We start from the raw sequence: 16,700 nt of genomic DNA, 5'->3' as shown, positions 1-16,700 counted from the left end.
TACCTACACTCAGGAGTCGGGTCTCCAACGCTCTTCCCGCCGGTAGACAGCGGAGTCGGACCTAGGCAGCCCGAGGCAGAGTAGCCGGAAGGCCGGCAGGGCCCGCGGGTGGGCGGGCGGGACTGCAAAGCGAGAAGCACAAGGAGCGCGCTCCCGTGAACGCAGGAAGGAGGCAGGGGCGAGGCGCGCGCGTGCGCTGGGATGAGAGGCCGGGAGGCGGAGTCCTAGGGCAACGGCAGGAAGAGGGCGCCCTGGAGCCGAGCCGGAGGCCGGCTGGGGGCGGGGTAGAGGGAGGGCGTCGACGCTAAGGGGCGGGATGAGGCGAGGCGGGGACGCGCTTGCGGGGTGGGGAAGGTGGGGGCGCGGCGGTGGCGGGAGCGTCCCTGGTCTCCGCCCCTGTTTCCCACTCTCCTTCCACCTCCCACCCGGCGGGGCTCCGGAGAGGCGCCGCTTGCCAGTCCCCGGAGCCGCCCAGCTGCCGCCGCCTCCGCCCTCCGCTCGCGGTGAGCCCGTCAGTCCCCGCACCGTGCGCTCCTCGGTCTGGGCCATGGATGGGTAAGTACTCGGTGGCTCATCGGCTGCGCTTGCCCCGCTTCCTTTCGGCTCTCGGCCGGACGCGCCGCGGCCGGGGAGCCTGGCGCGGCGTTGGCGACCGGAGGAGCTGCCCCGGCCGAGCCCGACGGCGGGGCTTCCGCGCGGCCCGAAATCGTGGAGGGGCGGTCCGCCGCCGCCTCTCTTTCCCCCACGGGGCTCCCCCGTAATGTCCGCCCCTTCTCAGCCTCACACCCGGAAGCGGAGGAAAGCCGGGTGCAGCCGCCGGGTGCCGGGGTCCGCCCTCCGCGCGCAGAGTCCGGAGAGCCCGGCCCGGCCTGCCGACACTTCCTCTCAGAAAATGGTGCGCGGCGCTGGGGGAGGCGGAGGCGGCGCTCGGGGCGGGCGTCCTCCCGCTTGGGGAGTTGCTGTTTACCGGTGAGGTGGGGCGAGCGCCGGAGCTTCCCCTGGCGGGGAGGCGAGCGGCCGCGGAGAGGCGGATGGCGAGTGCACGCGTCGGTGCACGTCTGGGCGGCGACCTGGTCCCGAGGCCAGTGCCCCCCGCGGATGTAGACGTGCGGGGAGGCGGGGGGGTACCGGAGGAGGTCTCCCGACTTGGGCTGTGAGCTGTGCCAACGATATCTGTATACCGGGCGTCTGGACTTGGTGACTGTGGACGCTCTCCCCCACAACCCCCCAAAAGAAGCCCCGTGAATTTCTTCAATTTTCGGGGAGCTCTTTAAAAGTTAATGAGGTCCGTGACCAAAATAAAAAGATTTGGAATCGCCGTTATAAATATTTGTCTGAGGACCCAGGGATTTGGCGTGGGACCTGACAGATAATTTAATGTTTAAGGAAACGACTGGATTAAGATCTTCATAGATTAATTATTGTAACATACGTACATCAAGATTTTTAAAATATCTCCAGCTCTATTAGAGCTTGCAAATCCTCTTATTTATTCCTATTATGTAGGAATTATTGAGGTTTTGTTTGGCCTTTTACTTGCTTTTGAGGACAAGATATCTGCAAACCCCTTGGTTGTAGAATATATGAAACTTGCTTAAACAGTAAAAGCCTTGTGCATGTTACCATATAGTTGATGATTGTTGCCACGCTGTGTAAAGACAATGGAATCTTCCAACAATTTTTGTCTTCGTTAGACTTCATTTACGTATTTTCACAGTATGAAGTGTATGGAATATTTGGATTAACTCATTTGAATGCTAATTGCATATTGCCACTGACTTTAGACAAAGTGCGATTTTAGATTTCATTCATGGTTGTGATGTTCTTTATTTTGTTTTAATTTAATTGAAGCTATTTTTATTGTTTAATTGAAACTTTTCTGAGAGCATTGTTGAAAACTCACTGCACATCACCTTATTCAGTTACACTTTATATGGGTGCATAATTTTGCTGTTTTAATTATTTGTGTAATTATGCCAGTATTTCAGTTTAGGGAGGTTGTGAAATTGGTGTCTCACAGTGTGTAGTGTGTTGTCCGTTAGATGATTTGACTTGAGCTATGGACGCAGGCTAGCTTTTGGTATTGGAAAATTTATAGTGATAATAAAGAGAACTGGAGTTCTGCATTTTGTGCAGTGCAGACTTACTCTTTTGGATAGTTTAATAACTCTCTCTTCACCCTTTATATGTTATTAAAGCTAAGAATGAGTTGTTTATTCGTTGAAATATGTGAGGCAGTAAGACAGATCCTGGAAGGTAAGTTCAGGACTGATACAATCTTAATTTTTATGCATAGTTATTTGACACATTTAAATTTCAGATAAATGAATTTCAAGTTTTCACCAAGTCTAAGGAAAAAATTTTAACCTATATGGTTGTTTAAAACAAGTAAATTTGCATCATTGAGCAAGCCAGATTCATAAATTTGTTTACTTTTATTAAGTAATAGCGGTAAAAGGTTCTTAATAATATATTGAATTTAGAGCTTTAGGAGATGTGGAGGTAAATTGTAATTGAAGATGGTTTCTTGGGGGTTAGAAGAGATGGATTTTTGCTTGGGAGAACTTTATAGGGTTTCTACACCTTGGGGTTAAGGGATGTGGTTTTGAACACAGTGAATTTTTGCTTCTAGAGGCTAATTAACTTTTTGCATTTTCCCACAGCCTGAAAAAGGTCCTTTTTCATTATTTCAGATAGTTAAAAAAGAAACAACAAACCACCAGTCATTGTATCTTTCTAGTTCTTCCTCAAATTCCAACTGTCTTTTGTGTGTGTGTGTGTGTGTGTGTTCATTTCCTCCTGAGATAATTTATACTTAAACACAGTTTTGATGTGGTAGAGCTTTTTTTTTTTAAAGCAGATCGTTGAAATTTTTCATGTCTGAAATTTGATGTTTGCATTTATTTTAGTTCTGAGAGACTATCTTAGCTGTATTTTGGTGAGCTGTTTTGGGTGGATGCAAATTTGCAAGATACCTTCTATTTCTGTAAAAGCCACTCAGTGGTTTTATTTCATTTAGAATTTTAAACATGATAATTCAGACCAGTGATTTAAAAGAATGAAATTTGGTGATTTTTAAGTTTTGATTTGGATTTGTTAAATAGAGGCAAATGGATATACACATATTCATGTTATTGAAACACACCTATACTTTAATAAATACTAAAAGAATTTGATCTATTTGTTTCTTACATTGTGGTTAAAGCTTTGCTTTTATACTCTGCTGTTACTAGACTGACCCATCACTTTTCTTTGTATTAACATTTCATAACTCATCACATTCTTATTTTTATTAATTTTTATTATTATAGTGCTTTTCCTTTTTTTCTTTAATCTTATTATCTCTGTCTTTTAAAAACTTGTTCTCTAACTTTGTTTTCCATTTTCTCTTTTTACTTTTTCCATACAGTGTTGTTACAGATCTTATAGCAGTCGGTTTAAAGGTAGGACTCTTTTACTATCCTTTCATAAGCTTTTTTAAATCTTAGTTTCAGCATTTTTTTTTCCAATGGTGAAATCATCTCACCTGTTCATAAAATTATCTGTTTTACTGTGTGATAATAATCTTTCATTTTTATTTAGCTCCAAAATAAGTGGATTTGTAGCTGATTTTGGATTTTATATATTTATGAAGAGGTACTACAGTATTATCTTGTATATCTAAAATGTGAACAAAAAGTTTAGCCCATAGTTTTACTTGAACTATCAGAGTGAGTGTGTTTGATTTTGGTTTGTTCTGGCTTAGCAGTTAAATGTAACCTAGGCTGTGTTCCCCTGTCATGTTCTTTCTTATATCTTCTCTTGGATGTGCTTAAGAGTAATACAGTAATAGTAGCAGCTAAGGTTTCTCTAATTCCTACTATGTGCCAGCTTGCTTTACACGTATTTCACTAATTAATAACAGTTCTTCAAGGTAGATATCAATAAATTCCCATTTTAGAGATGTAAAATAGGTTCAAGGTGTGGTGCACCAAAGTTCAAACCCATGTCTTCCTGGTTCTAAAGCTGGACGTTTACCCCACACCCCATTATAACTAGCTGCCAGTAATAAGGGTTCTGTCTAGAAGGTGAGCAGCAGGAGAGCTGGATAATTAGTATTTGACAGTAATAATTCTTCTAAGTAATGTCACATCAGTTTAATCAGTTTTCTTGTTTATTGAATTCTAAACTATAAATCAAGTAAACAATGTTCATCAGTATGAGGTTTTTAAATATAAATGGATGTTTTAAGGTTTCCTTTAGCAATTTGATATTTGATAAACCTGTTGAGAATCTAGTTCTAGAGGCCACTTAATAGTTTGAATTACTGTAGAAAACAGAAATAAATAATTGATGTTTATATGTATTTTATGTAAAGTTGTTTAATCACTTTCTTCTCATCTCTTCATCATCTCTTCTTGCTAGCAATTTCAGCACTTCCACATTTGCAGTTATTCTATGTGGTGCTGCTCATATTCTTGAAACATCTTAAAAAATAAGCATAGGGGCACCTAGGTGGATTGGTCTTGTAAGCATCTGACTCGATTTCAACTCAGGTCATGCGTGATCTCCTGGTTCGTGAGATCAAGCCTCATGTCGGGCTCAGCGCTGACAGCATGGAGACTGCTTGGGACTGTGTCTCCCTCTCTCTCTCTGCTCCTTTCCTGCATGCTCACTCTCTCAAAATAAATGAATAAACTTAAAAAAAAACCCACAAATACAGCAAATAGCATATGAAATTAACAGTAGGATTCTGAGACTAACATAATTGGGAACTACTGCTTACACTGTCTTTTGAAGTTGGGTTGAATTAGCTTGCTTTGGCAAACTTTAAACATATTTTATGAATTGAAAATAAATGGAGGAACCTCTTAAGTATGCTTCTCATCGTCGTCTTCTTTTTTTTTTTTTCTCACCGCAGATACTCAAGTCATTTTCTCTTTTGAGAATGACGCTAAAGAGAATGACATGGAGATTAGAAATTGCAGGCTCATGTCTAGAATCACTTTTGGTGTCTCTGTATGTCCCTGTGAGGGAAAGGATATTTAAAGTGAATGTTGTTTTGGTCTTATCCAAAATGTAATTCGTGATACTAGTTTATCTGGCAAAAATGAGTAAGTCAGACATTTAAAAAACTTACCATTTTGAAATTGAGAAATTATCCTTGAGGGACTGTTATGCCGGTTTTATTGTGGGAAAAAAATATATCTTGATGATAAATAAAAGAAAAAGACCAGGCATAGCCACTGGATTTGAATACATGATTTGGATTTCTGACTACCTGTTTAGTAGCAAGCACTTTGGAAACAAAGGTCAAATCCTACTCTGAAGAAACAATATGCTGATTTAGTTGTTTCACTAGTCAATCTATATTTTTATAGACTTACATACTGGAAATGTCTATAAAATTACTCATTATATGGAGAATTTCTCCTGAGATTGTTCTGCTTCTTTCTTGGATCCCATCCAAGGAATTTAGTTACCAGGTAATAGGCTAATAAGGCTCATAATTTGTCTAGATTGTATAAACCAAAATTAGCAAATTTAAGTAAGTCTTTTGAGAATATCAGTTTCTTACCTTTATTTGCTATCTGAATATGATGATACAACAAATAGTTTCAGCCACTGGCAAGAGTGGATTTCAGGTTATGCTCCACAAGTTGCTTTCCCAGACTCAGAAAAATAATATGGATTTCATTTTTAAAGAATTAAAAATACTCAATATAAAATCTTTTATTTTAGAGAAACAAAATGGAGTTGTTTTTAGAGATGAAGTTATTGACTATGATATGTCATGAAGGCAGGAAATTTTGATATTTTCTTCACTACGGTGTTTCCAATGTCCGGCACATAATCTCTCAAAAAATACCTGATAAGTGAATGATAGCAAAATGGGCACCTAGTTTGGTGACAAACGTAAAATGGAACCCAAGCCTTCTGATTTTGCTGGTGTTTCCTCAATTAGGTGTTACTGTAGTGAGAAAGAATTAGATTCATTTTTTAGATTGGAATTTTCTTGAATACAGATAAACATTTTCAAGCAGTTTAGGGACATACCATGTTTGAGATTTACTTATGTAGTTGTATACCCTGGATACAGGGTATCAATTTTTGAGCCTTGCCTAAATTATGCAGGAAAATTAATTTTGGGTACTTCTCACAAAGTATTTGCTTTATTGTCTCATGTTATTTCACGTTTTAATATGCTTTTAAAAACAAGCGGGGGCACCTGAATGGCTCAGTCAGTTAAGCACCCGACTCTGGATTTCAGCTCAGGTCATGATTTCAGGGTCGTGAGATCAAGCCCCCAGTTGGGCTCTGTGCTGATACTGCAGAGCCTGTCTTGAGATTCTCTCTTTCTGCCTCACCCCTGCTTGCTGGTGTGCTCTCTCTCTCAAAATAAACATTAAAAAAAAAAAAAAAAGAAACAGTGTTATCCTGTATTTTAAATTCTTTTGAATGAAGAACCAACTAGGTGACTATGAGTGATAATGGACAAGTTTCAAGAACTTTATTATACTGGGTGCCTGGTTGGCCCAGTTGGAAGAGCATGTGACTCTTGATCTTGGGGTCATGAGTTTGAGCCCCACGTTGGGTGCATACATTACTTACATAAATAAAACTTAAGAAAAAAAAAAAGAACTTCATTATACCAGATAAACCAAACTGTCTGCATTGTGGGTAACATAGCTTTTTGTGTGTGTACCTAAGTGTATTTAAAATTTCCAGCTTATAGGTCATGACCTCATGATGCATGAGTTTGAGCCCAATGTCGGGCTCCTTGCTGACCATGCAGAGCCTGCTTGGAATTCTCTCAACCTCTCTCTCTGCTCCTCCTCCTTTTCTGTTTCTCTCTCAAAATAAATAAATAAACTTAAAAAAAAATTTCCAGCTTACACTTTTACTAGTTGGTTTATCTGAAACTCAAATATTTCCCTTATTTGTAGTTATGTTTTCAAAATGCTGTAGTAGCTATTAAAACAAATGATTGATTAAAAAAAATTTTTTTTTAAATAAAAAAAAAATTTTTTTTAAATATTTCTGAGAGAGAGTCCACGTGCATGCATGGAGGAAGGGCAGAGAGAGAGGGAGACACACAGTCCGAAGCAGGCTCCAGGCTCTGAACTGTCAGCACAGAGCCCTGTGTGGGGCTCAAACTCACAAACTGTGAGATCATGACCTGAGCCTAAGTCGGGCCCATAACCAACTGAGCCACCCAGGCACCCCACAAATGATTTTTTTTAATGATGATTTTTTAATATGTTTTCTGGGTTGTCTTCCTATTTTATTTTATTAAAGTTTATTTATTTATTTTTGAGGGAGAGGGAGAGAGAATCCCAAGCAGATGCCACACTGCTAGTGTAGAGCCTGTCGTGGGGCTCAAAATCACGAACCCTAAGCCAAAATCAAGAGTCAAATGCTTAAGAGACTGAGCCACCCAGACCCCCATTGTCTTCTTATTTTAATTCATTAGATGCATATAGAAAAACTCATGTTTAGGAAAGACTGTTGGTTTCTGATAATTATCATGCCTGTTAGTATAAAGGGAAGAACAATATAACATATTTAAATTGATTTTGAAGATTGGGTTTTTTTTTTTTTTTTTTTGCTTGACCAGAGCTTAGCAAAGTACAGACTGTGGACCATATCCAGCTTGCCACCTGTTTGGTAAATAGTTTTGTTGGAGCACAGCCATGCTAATTCCATATTGTCTGGTGATTTTCATGATAGATGGATAGAGTTGAATAGTGGTAGCAGAGATCATATGACCACAAAGCTTAGAATATTTACTTTCTGGCGCCCTTTTCAGAAAAAGCTTGCCTGCTGCGGTGCTTGAGCTATACAAAATAAAGAAGGCCTTTACTGGATTTTTTTTTTTTTTTAATTAAATCGGGCTGTAATTTGTATAGAGTGAAATGCACAGTTTTCAAGGGTACAGTGCAATAAATTCTGAGAAATGTATCCACCTATGTTTCCTACTCCCCAGTCAAGGCCATAGAACATCATTCCAAGTTGTTTTGTTGCCTTTTTTCAGAGTCAGTTTAGGCAACTGTTCTGATGTCTATTAATTTTTCTGTTTTTGAGCTTTTTATAAATGGAATAAAATGTTTATATGTCATATACACAGTATAAGCTCTTTGATGTCTGGTTTCTTTTACTCAGCAAAATGAGTTTTAGATTCAACCATGTTGCATGTATCAGTAGTTCATTATTTTTTATTTCTGAGAGTATTCCTTTGTGAATGTATTACAATATTTAAAAATCTGTTCTCATGTTGATAGACATTTGGGTTCTTTCCAGATTTGGACTGTTGTGAATAAAGCTGCTTTGAGCATTTGTGTATGTCTTTGGATAGATGTATGCTTCATTCTACACCATATGTAGGAATAGAATTAGATATGCATATGTTTAAATTTGTAAGAAACTGTCAAACTGTTTTGTTAAATGTTGTACCATTTTATACTCGGACTAGCTTTGTATTATGGAGTTTAGGTGGCCTACATCCTTGTCTACAGTTGGTATTGCCAGTCTTCACTTACCCATTCTAGTGGGTATAACCAGAAAGGCTGACAGTATCTCATTATAGTTTTAATTTGCATTGACCTCATGACTGATGGTGGTGCTTACCTTTTCATGCTTTTCTACTGTTTCATGTATTTATTAGTCATTCACTTATCTTTTGTGAATGTTCATTAAGTCTTACATATTTCTTAATTTATTTTTATTTTTTTAAGTTTATTTATTTATTTTGAGAGAGAGAAAGAGAGAGCATGCAGGAGGAGCAGAGAGAATCCCAACCAGGTTTCACACTGTCAGCTAGAACTGTGAGAGCATCACCTGAGCCAAAACCAAGAGTCTGATGCTTAACCGAGTAAGCCACCTAGATGCCCGTCCTATCTATCTATCTATCTATCTGTCTGTCTGTCTGTCTATCTATCTATCTATCTATCTATGTTTACTTATTTATTTTGAGAGAGAAAGAGAGCACGGGCAGCAGTTTATTTATTTTGAAAGAGAGACGGAGAGAAAGAATCCCAAGCAGGCTCCACACTGTCAGTGCAAGTCTCTGTGCAGGGCTTGAACTCCCAAACCGTGAGATCACGACCTGAGCAGAAGTCAGATGCTTAACTGACTGAGCCACCCAGGCGCCTCTGTAAGGTCTTTTTTCAAATCCACTCCGACAGTCTTTTAATCGGTATATATAGACTCTGCACACTTTAAGGGATGATTTAGTTGGATTAACATCTATCTTGTTCATAATTGTTTTCTGTTGTTAAAATCAACCAAGTAAATTTGAAGATCTAATTGGATTTACTAAGGGGTTTATGAATCAGCATTCCAGCTAAGTAGAGAGGAGCTTCAAGGTGTTGTACAATGTAGGTTTTTATAGGGAGGAAGTGGGGCAAGCTATTAGCAAAAGAAAAGAAAGGATTGTTCAGGCAAGATCACCTTCTTTTACAGGGGTCTTACTATGTAGATTACTTCATCTTCCTTTGAGGGATTGAGAGAGCCCTGTGACAGATGACCTGATTGATGCTCATCAGAAAGTTCCTGACTGACCAATTAAGACTCCAATTCTGAGGGAGGTTGAAACTGCTAGTAGGTTAGGTATTAAGTCCAGACTTGGTGATTTGTCGAAAGTGGTGCCATTTGGGACCTGCAGTTTTGTTTTTTTTCTTTCTTTTTCTTTCTTCCTTTGTTTCTTTCTTTCTCTTTCTTTCTTTCTTTCTTTCTTTCTTTCTTTCTTTCTTTCTTTCTTTCTTTCTTATGCAGTTTATTTATTTTGAGAGAGAGAGTATGTGTGTGTGTAAGTGGGGAAGGGGCAGAAAGAGAGGGAGAGACAGAATCCCAAGCAGGCTCTACACTGCCAGCGCAGAGCCCAATGCAGGACTCAAACCCATCAAATAGTTAGAGCATGACCTGAGCCAAAACCAAGAGTCGGATGCTTAACTGACTGAGCCACCCAGGTTCCTCCTCATTCTACTTTCTTAATGCGTGCAGGGTTTCTGATGAGAAAGAAACCTTGTAATTCTTATCTGTATTTCTCTATATGGAAGGTATTTTTCCCTCTATGTGTTTTTCCCCCAAGATCATCAATATTTTTTCTTTATTTGAACTGTATTTGAAATAGGGTTATAAGGATTTTCTGTATATTCTAGGTATAAGTCCATTTTCAGATATATGTACTGTGAATATTTTCTCCTAGCCTTGTGGCTTGCCTATTCATTTTTTAATGGTATCTTGATAAATAGAATTTAATTTTGATAAATTTCTTTTTTGGTTATGGCTTTCTATGTCTTGTCTAAGAAATCTACTTATCCCAAGGATATAAAAATATTCTATTTATTTGTTTTAAGCCTGTACTTTGAACTTTTAAGAGGTTAGATTTGAGATGAATCTCAGACTTGTTTTTGTGTGTGGTGTGTGGTAGAGATGGAGATTCACTTGTTTCCATATGGTTATATACTGAGTTTGACACATTTGATGAAAAGATTTTCCTTTCCATGATGAATTGTATTGGTACCATTATTTGAAAATTAGTTCACCATTTGTGAATGTGTCTATTTCTACACACTGAATTCTTAACCATTATCTATTACTGTGTTAATGTCACACTGTCTTGATAACAGTAGATTTATAGTGTCTTAAATTCAAGTAGTGTTAGGTCCTCCCAACATTGTTCTTCTTTATCAGTATTGTTTTAGCTATACTAAATCATTTGCACTTTTCTTAAAAATTTTACAATCTGCTTGTCAGTTCCTATTTAGAAACTGGGATTACTGGGATTGCACAGACTATCTAGATCAATTAGGGAGACATTGATGTTTCAACCATACTGAGTCTTGTTACCTGTGGAATAGAGTATCTCAATTTTTTTTGAAGTCTTCTCTAATTTCTTTTAGTGCTGTTTTGTAGTTTTCAGTGTACAAGTTTATATGTATGTTTTAAATGTATCCCCCCCTTTTTTTTTTTTGTATGGTAAATTGTATTTTCTCTTCAATATATAGAAATACTTCTTTGCACGTTTACTTTGTAATTTATGGCATTGCTGTTACTGTATTTTTTTAACTGCTTAGGATTTTTTTTTTTTTTTTGTACATGACCATGTCATCTGTGAGTAGAGTTTATTTTTTAAATTCGAATCTGGGTGATTTTTTTTTTCTTGCCTTAATCCAAAATTAAAACCTCCAATATAATGCTAAGTAGAGGTGACAACATCCTGCTCATAAAGGTAAGTAGTCTGTCTTTGTTACCTGTAGGTTTTTCTTAGATGTCTTTCTCATGTTGAACAAATTTTTCTATTCATTGTTTTTTGTTAAAATGAATGGGTGTTGGATTTAGACCTTTCAAGGAATTTGTCAGGTTGGAGCTCCTTATCTTGTTAATCCCTAGGATCTGTAATGATTTCCATCTTTTCAGTTCTGATCTTGATAATTCATGGTGGGTTTTTTTTTTTGTTTTTTGTTTTTTTCTGATTGGTATAGCTAGAGGTTTTCAATATTAATGATCCTTTTTAAAAGGCAATTTTTGGTTTCATTTATTTTTCTCTTGGTTGACTTTTCTGTTTCATCACTTTTACTCTTTATTATTAAGATTTATTTTCTTACATTTTCTGTGGGTCAGGAATCTAGGTATGGCTTAGCTGGGTCCTCTGACTTTGGGGCTCTTATGCTAGACTGCTATCAAGGTGTTGGTAGATGCCGCTGTCATCTTCCTGGGAAGAATCTGCTTGCAAGCTTACTCACGTGATTGGCAGGAGTCAGTTCCTCCTGGGCTGTTGACCTGAGGGCCTCACTTCCTTATTTGTTGGCTAAAGGCTGCCCTCAATTCCTTGCCATGTGAGTCTCTCCATAGTGCAGCTTGCCTCAGCAACTTGCTTCTCCCAAGTAACCAAGAGACAGAGTAAGAGTTAAGCAGAAGTCAGTCTTTTGAAACCTAATCTGGAAGGGAACAATCTATCACTTCTGCTAAAGTATTCTGTTCATAGAAGTAGGTCACTAGGTGTAGCCTACATCTAAGGGGAGGGAGTTAGGCCTGGGTGTGAATGCTAAGCAGTATGGACCATCTTAGAAATGTGCTTGCTACTCCAGAAGAGAAATTGTAGGGTGGTGTAGGGATAATACACATGTTCAGCTTTACTAGATAGTTCCAAATTACTAATGGCAGTGTTTGAAAGTTACTGTTATTGCAAATTCTCACCAATACTTGGTATTTTCACTTAAGATACTTCCAATGTAATAATTTTAATGCTACAAATCTTCCTCTTAGCATAGCTTTAGCCACATCCCAAAAGTTTGATTTGTTCTGTTTTCATTTTTATTGAGAGTAAATAAAACCACAAGAAAGTAGAAGGAGATAATAAGTAACAACTGAAATGTACAAATTCCTTGAAAGACAGAAAATAGCAGATGACCAAAACTGACATGAGTTGGAAAGTATTCCCTTTTTTTTTAAAAAGAGTTTGTATGGGGCACCTGGGTAGCTCAGTCACTTGAGCGTCCAACTTCAGCTCAGGTCATGATCTCATAGTTCGTGAGTTCAAGCCCTGTGTCAGGCTTTGTGCTGACAGCTCAGAGCCGGAGCCTGCTTTGGATACTGTCTGTCTGTCTGTCTGTCTGTCTGTCTCTCTCTCTCTCTGCCCTTCCCCCTGCTCACACTCAGTGTCTCTATCAAAAATAAATAAACATTAAAAAAATTTTTTAAAGAGTTTGTATAAGATTAATATTTCTTCCTTAAATGTTTGATGAAATTCAGTATAACTGTTTGTGGGTGCATATTTTTGTGTGGGAAGGTTTTTAATTATGAATTCGGTTTTTAAAAATAGATCCTGTGTTAATTCAGATTTTAAATTTCTTTAGCTGTATCCCACAGATTTTGATATACTGGGAATTTCTAAATATTTTGGGTTTTTCCAGATATCTTCATGTTACTGTTTTTTTTTTTTAATAGTACTTTGAATCATTTCAGTCTTTTTACATTTCCCGAAAATTTTCTTTTAATTTTTCATTTTTAGAGAGACATAGAGAGCTTGAGCCAGGGGAGAGGGACAGAGGGAGAGAGAGAGAGAATGAGAATTTTAAACAGGCTTCATGCTCATTGTGGAGCCCAATGTGGGCTTCATCCCATGACCTTGGGATCATGATCTGAGCCAAAATCAAGAGTCAGTCACTCAACTGACTGAGTCACCCAGGTGTCCCTCCTGAAATTTGTTTTAATGTCAAGTATATGGTGTGTATGAATGGTCTATATACACTTTAAAAGAATATATAGTTTACTTTTGTTGAGCGTATTGCCTTTTAAATGTCAATAAGATAGGCTGGTTGATAATTCAAGTCTTCTGGGGTGCCTGGTTGGCTCCACTGGTAGAGCATCTGACTCTTGATCTTGTTGTGAGTTTGAGCCCCATGTTGGGTGTTGAGATTAGATTTCTTAAAAAAAAAAAAAAAAAGATGGCACCTGGAAGGTTCAGTTGGTTAAGCGTCTGGCTCTTGGTTTTGCCTCAGGTAATGATCTCACATTTCATGGGATCAAGCCCTGGGTTGGGCTCCACACTGTCAGCCTGGAGCTTGCTTGGGATTCTTTCTCTCTCTTTTCCCCTCCCTCTCCTGCTTGTGTATATTCTCTCCCTCTCTCAAAATAAACAAACTTGGAAGGAAGGAAGGATGAAAATTCAAGTCTTCTGATATCCTTTCTGATTTTCTTTTTGTTCTGTTAATTACTGAAAGAGGAGAGGGTATTGGAATTTCTATCTATACTTACATATTAAAAAAAAAATTCTTTGTAGTTGTGTCAGTTTTTGATTTGTATTTTTGAGTCTCAGTTATTAGATGCACCCATATTTAGGAATGTTCTATTTTTTGATGAATTGACTCTTTTATTATTTGAAATATACATCTTTATTTTCAGTAATAATTCTGCCCTAAAATCTACTTTGTCTGATAGTAATGTAGTTATTCCATTGTTCTTGTGATTGGTATTTGGTATATCTTTTTCTTGTTCCTTTTCCTGTTCTTTTAATCTGCTTTTTGTCTGTAAGGTAGGTTAAGGAATAGATAAGCCAGACAGACAACAAGGTAAAGTAGCAAGATGGTGGTATTAACATCTTAACAACTTGAGAGGTTGAGTTCCAAAAGACTGGCTTCTCTTGCTGTCTACTTTATTCACTCTGATGAAAGTGAGGTGACATGTTAGCTGCCTGGTGGTCCACATACAAACTGAATACTGCCAGCAGCAACTTGACTAAACTTGGAAGTGGATCCTCCATTTCCTCTACTGAACTTTGAAATTATTACAGCTTGTGAGAGACACTGAGTCAGAGGATCTAGCAAAGTCATGCCCAGATTTCTGACTTATGGAAATTGAGTTAAAAAATACTTGTTTTTTTATCAGCTGCTGAATTTGGGGTAATTAGTTTGCATCTGTATGTAACTAATACAACTACTTAACTCAAAGTGGTAAATAAATATTGAAAAAAATGAATAATAAAATAGCTTATTAATATCCAAATAAGATTGCTTATGTAAGTGCAGATACTTTTCGGTTGTCAGTCATTATGCATATGTCTTTTTTATATGACCACATTATCTCTAATAGCTTACCATGGTTTGTATATACTTTGATTTTCCTTTTTAAAGGTTTTCTTTTTTCTTAGTGTACTAATGTGTATTTCATTGATAACCGTATTTTTTTTTACTTTACACTAAATTTTTTTAAACCTTTTTATTTTAATGCAAACATAGGTTGCAGAATAGTACAAAAAACCTGTGTAACCATTACCCAGTTAGCTCACATTTGCTCCATTTGTTTCATCACTCATATTCATTTGTTAATATTCTCTACACACACACACACCTTTCTCTAGGTATACATACATCTCTACATATATCCTTTTTTTTCCTTCTGAATTGTAAATTGGTTAATGTGATTGTCATCTAGGTTTCTCTACTATTAAGTTACTAATTTTCCCTCATAATCAATAATTTGTCAGTAGAGTCTTTGAAACTTCATTGATATATTATCTTAATTTATTTATTTAAAAAAAATTTTTTTTTTAACATTTATTTATTTTTGAGACAGAGAGAGACAGAGCATGAACGGGGGAGGGGCAGAAAGAGAGGGAGACACAGAATCGGAAGCAGGCTCCAGGCTCTGGGCCATCAGCTCAGAGCCTGACGCGGGGCTCGAACTCACGGACCGTGAGATCGTGACCTGAGCTGAAGTCGGACGCTTAACCGACTGAGCCATCCAGGCGCCCCTTATCTTAATTTATTTAAAGTTTATTTTTTTTAGTAATCTCTATATCCGACATGGGGCTCAAACTCATGACCCCCAAAATCAAGAGTCACATGCTCTTCCAATGGAGCCAGCCAGGCATCCCTTATTTTACTTTATTTATTCTCTAACTCCTAAATACTTGAGTATATTACCTAAAAACAAAACTTTTCTTTACATTACTATAGTATAATTATGACAGTCAGAAAATGTCAAAATGTTCCTCAGTCCTTTTTTTTTTTTCTTTTTCTTAACTTTATTTTGAGAGAGAGCACGCATGAGCAGGGGAGGGACAGAGAGAAAGAATCCCACTGTTGGCGTGGACCCCGATGTGGGCCTTGAACTCACAAACCATGATGAGATCGTGACCTGAGCTGAATCAGATGCTTAACCAACTGAGCTACCCAGGCACCTTGGTTCCTCAGTCTTTTTGATTCATGACATTGACATTTTAAAAGAATACAGGCATTTTATTGTGTAGGGTGTCCGTCACTTTGAGTTTATCTGTTTCTTCATAGTTAGATTTAGGTTGTATATTTTTGGTAGGAATACCATAGAAGTGATGTTATGTTCTTCTCAGTGTATTGTATTAGAAGGCAAAGGATGTTGATTTGTCCTATTATTTGTAATGTTAATTTTAATCACTTGGTTAAGGTATTTGCCAGGTTTTTCACTGGAAGTTTATTAATAGTTTTTCTCTCGGAAGTTTGGTTGATCTCACCTGTAAAGCCATCTGGGCCTAGGTTGGGAGTAGAAGGTGAGAGGTCTTTATTTACTAATTCACTATCTTGAATTCTTATGGTTTAATTGAAGTTCTGTGTTTCCTCTCATAGTAGTTTTGGAATTTTATATTTTGTAGGAATATATTCATTTGATTATTGATTTCTTAAGTTTTTATTCTGCAGTTCATAATACTCATGTTAATTTTAATCTCTTTAGTCTTTTGTTATTCTTTTTTATTCGGAATTGTTTTTTCTCTCCTTGATCAGTTATGCTAGAGGCCCAGGTTGGTGTTTTAAAAGAACCAGCTTTTAGTTTTTAGTAATCTTTAAGTGATTTTTCAGTTCTTGATTTCATTTGTTTTCTGTTATTTAAAAATTTTTCTTTTTTCATGTTTGGGTTTGTTCTTTTGCTCTTTTTCTAAGTTTTTTTTTTTAATTTTTTTTTTTAAATGTTTATTTATTTTTGAGACAGGGAGAGACAGAGCATGAACAGGGGAGGGTCAGAGAGAGGGGGACACAGAATCTGAAGCAGACTCCAGGCTCTGAGCTGTCAGCACAGAGCCCGACGCGGGGCTCAAACTCACGGAACGCGAGATCATGACCTGAGCTGAAGTCAGCCGCTTAACCGACTGAGCCCCCCAGGCGCCCCTTTCTAAGTTTTTTTAATTGGATAGTTAATCCACTTACTTTTAAATTTCTTGTTTCAGCTGTAAATTTATCTTAAAG

The 16,700-nt window shown here is 37.8% G+C and overlaps 1 protein-coding gene across 8 annotated transcripts in view; it reads left to right on the top strand.

Annotated features, from left to right (window-relative positions):
* Positions 1-352: 352 nt before the first annotated feature.
* Positions 353-16,700, top strand: part of PTBP3 (polypyrimidine tract binding protein 3) — a 128,231-nt gene continuing 111,883 nt past the window's right edge. For 3 of the 8 annotated variants that reach the window (XR_007459121.1, XM_049636253.1, XM_049636239.1), the window contains exons 1-2: positions 353-555; positions 3,410-3,443. Coding sequence is in view for 2 of the 8 variants with exons in the window: in XM_049636253.1 (XP_049492210.1) it covers positions 548-555; positions 3,410-3,443 (42 nt within the window). In the remaining 6 variants the exon portion in view is untranslated. The other 5 variants (XM_049636277.1, XM_049636263.1, XM_049636293.1 and 2 more) reach the window with 4 other exon arrangements.

This window comes from Panthera uncia, chromosome D4 (assembly GCF_023721935.1).
Source record: "Panthera uncia isolate 11264 chromosome D4, Puncia_PCG_1.0, whole genome shotgun sequence".
Taxonomy (NCBI): domain Eukaryota; kingdom Metazoa; phylum Chordata; class Mammalia; order Carnivora; family Felidae; genus Panthera; species Panthera uncia.
This window is presented reverse-complemented; position numbering and strand designations above follow the sequence as displayed.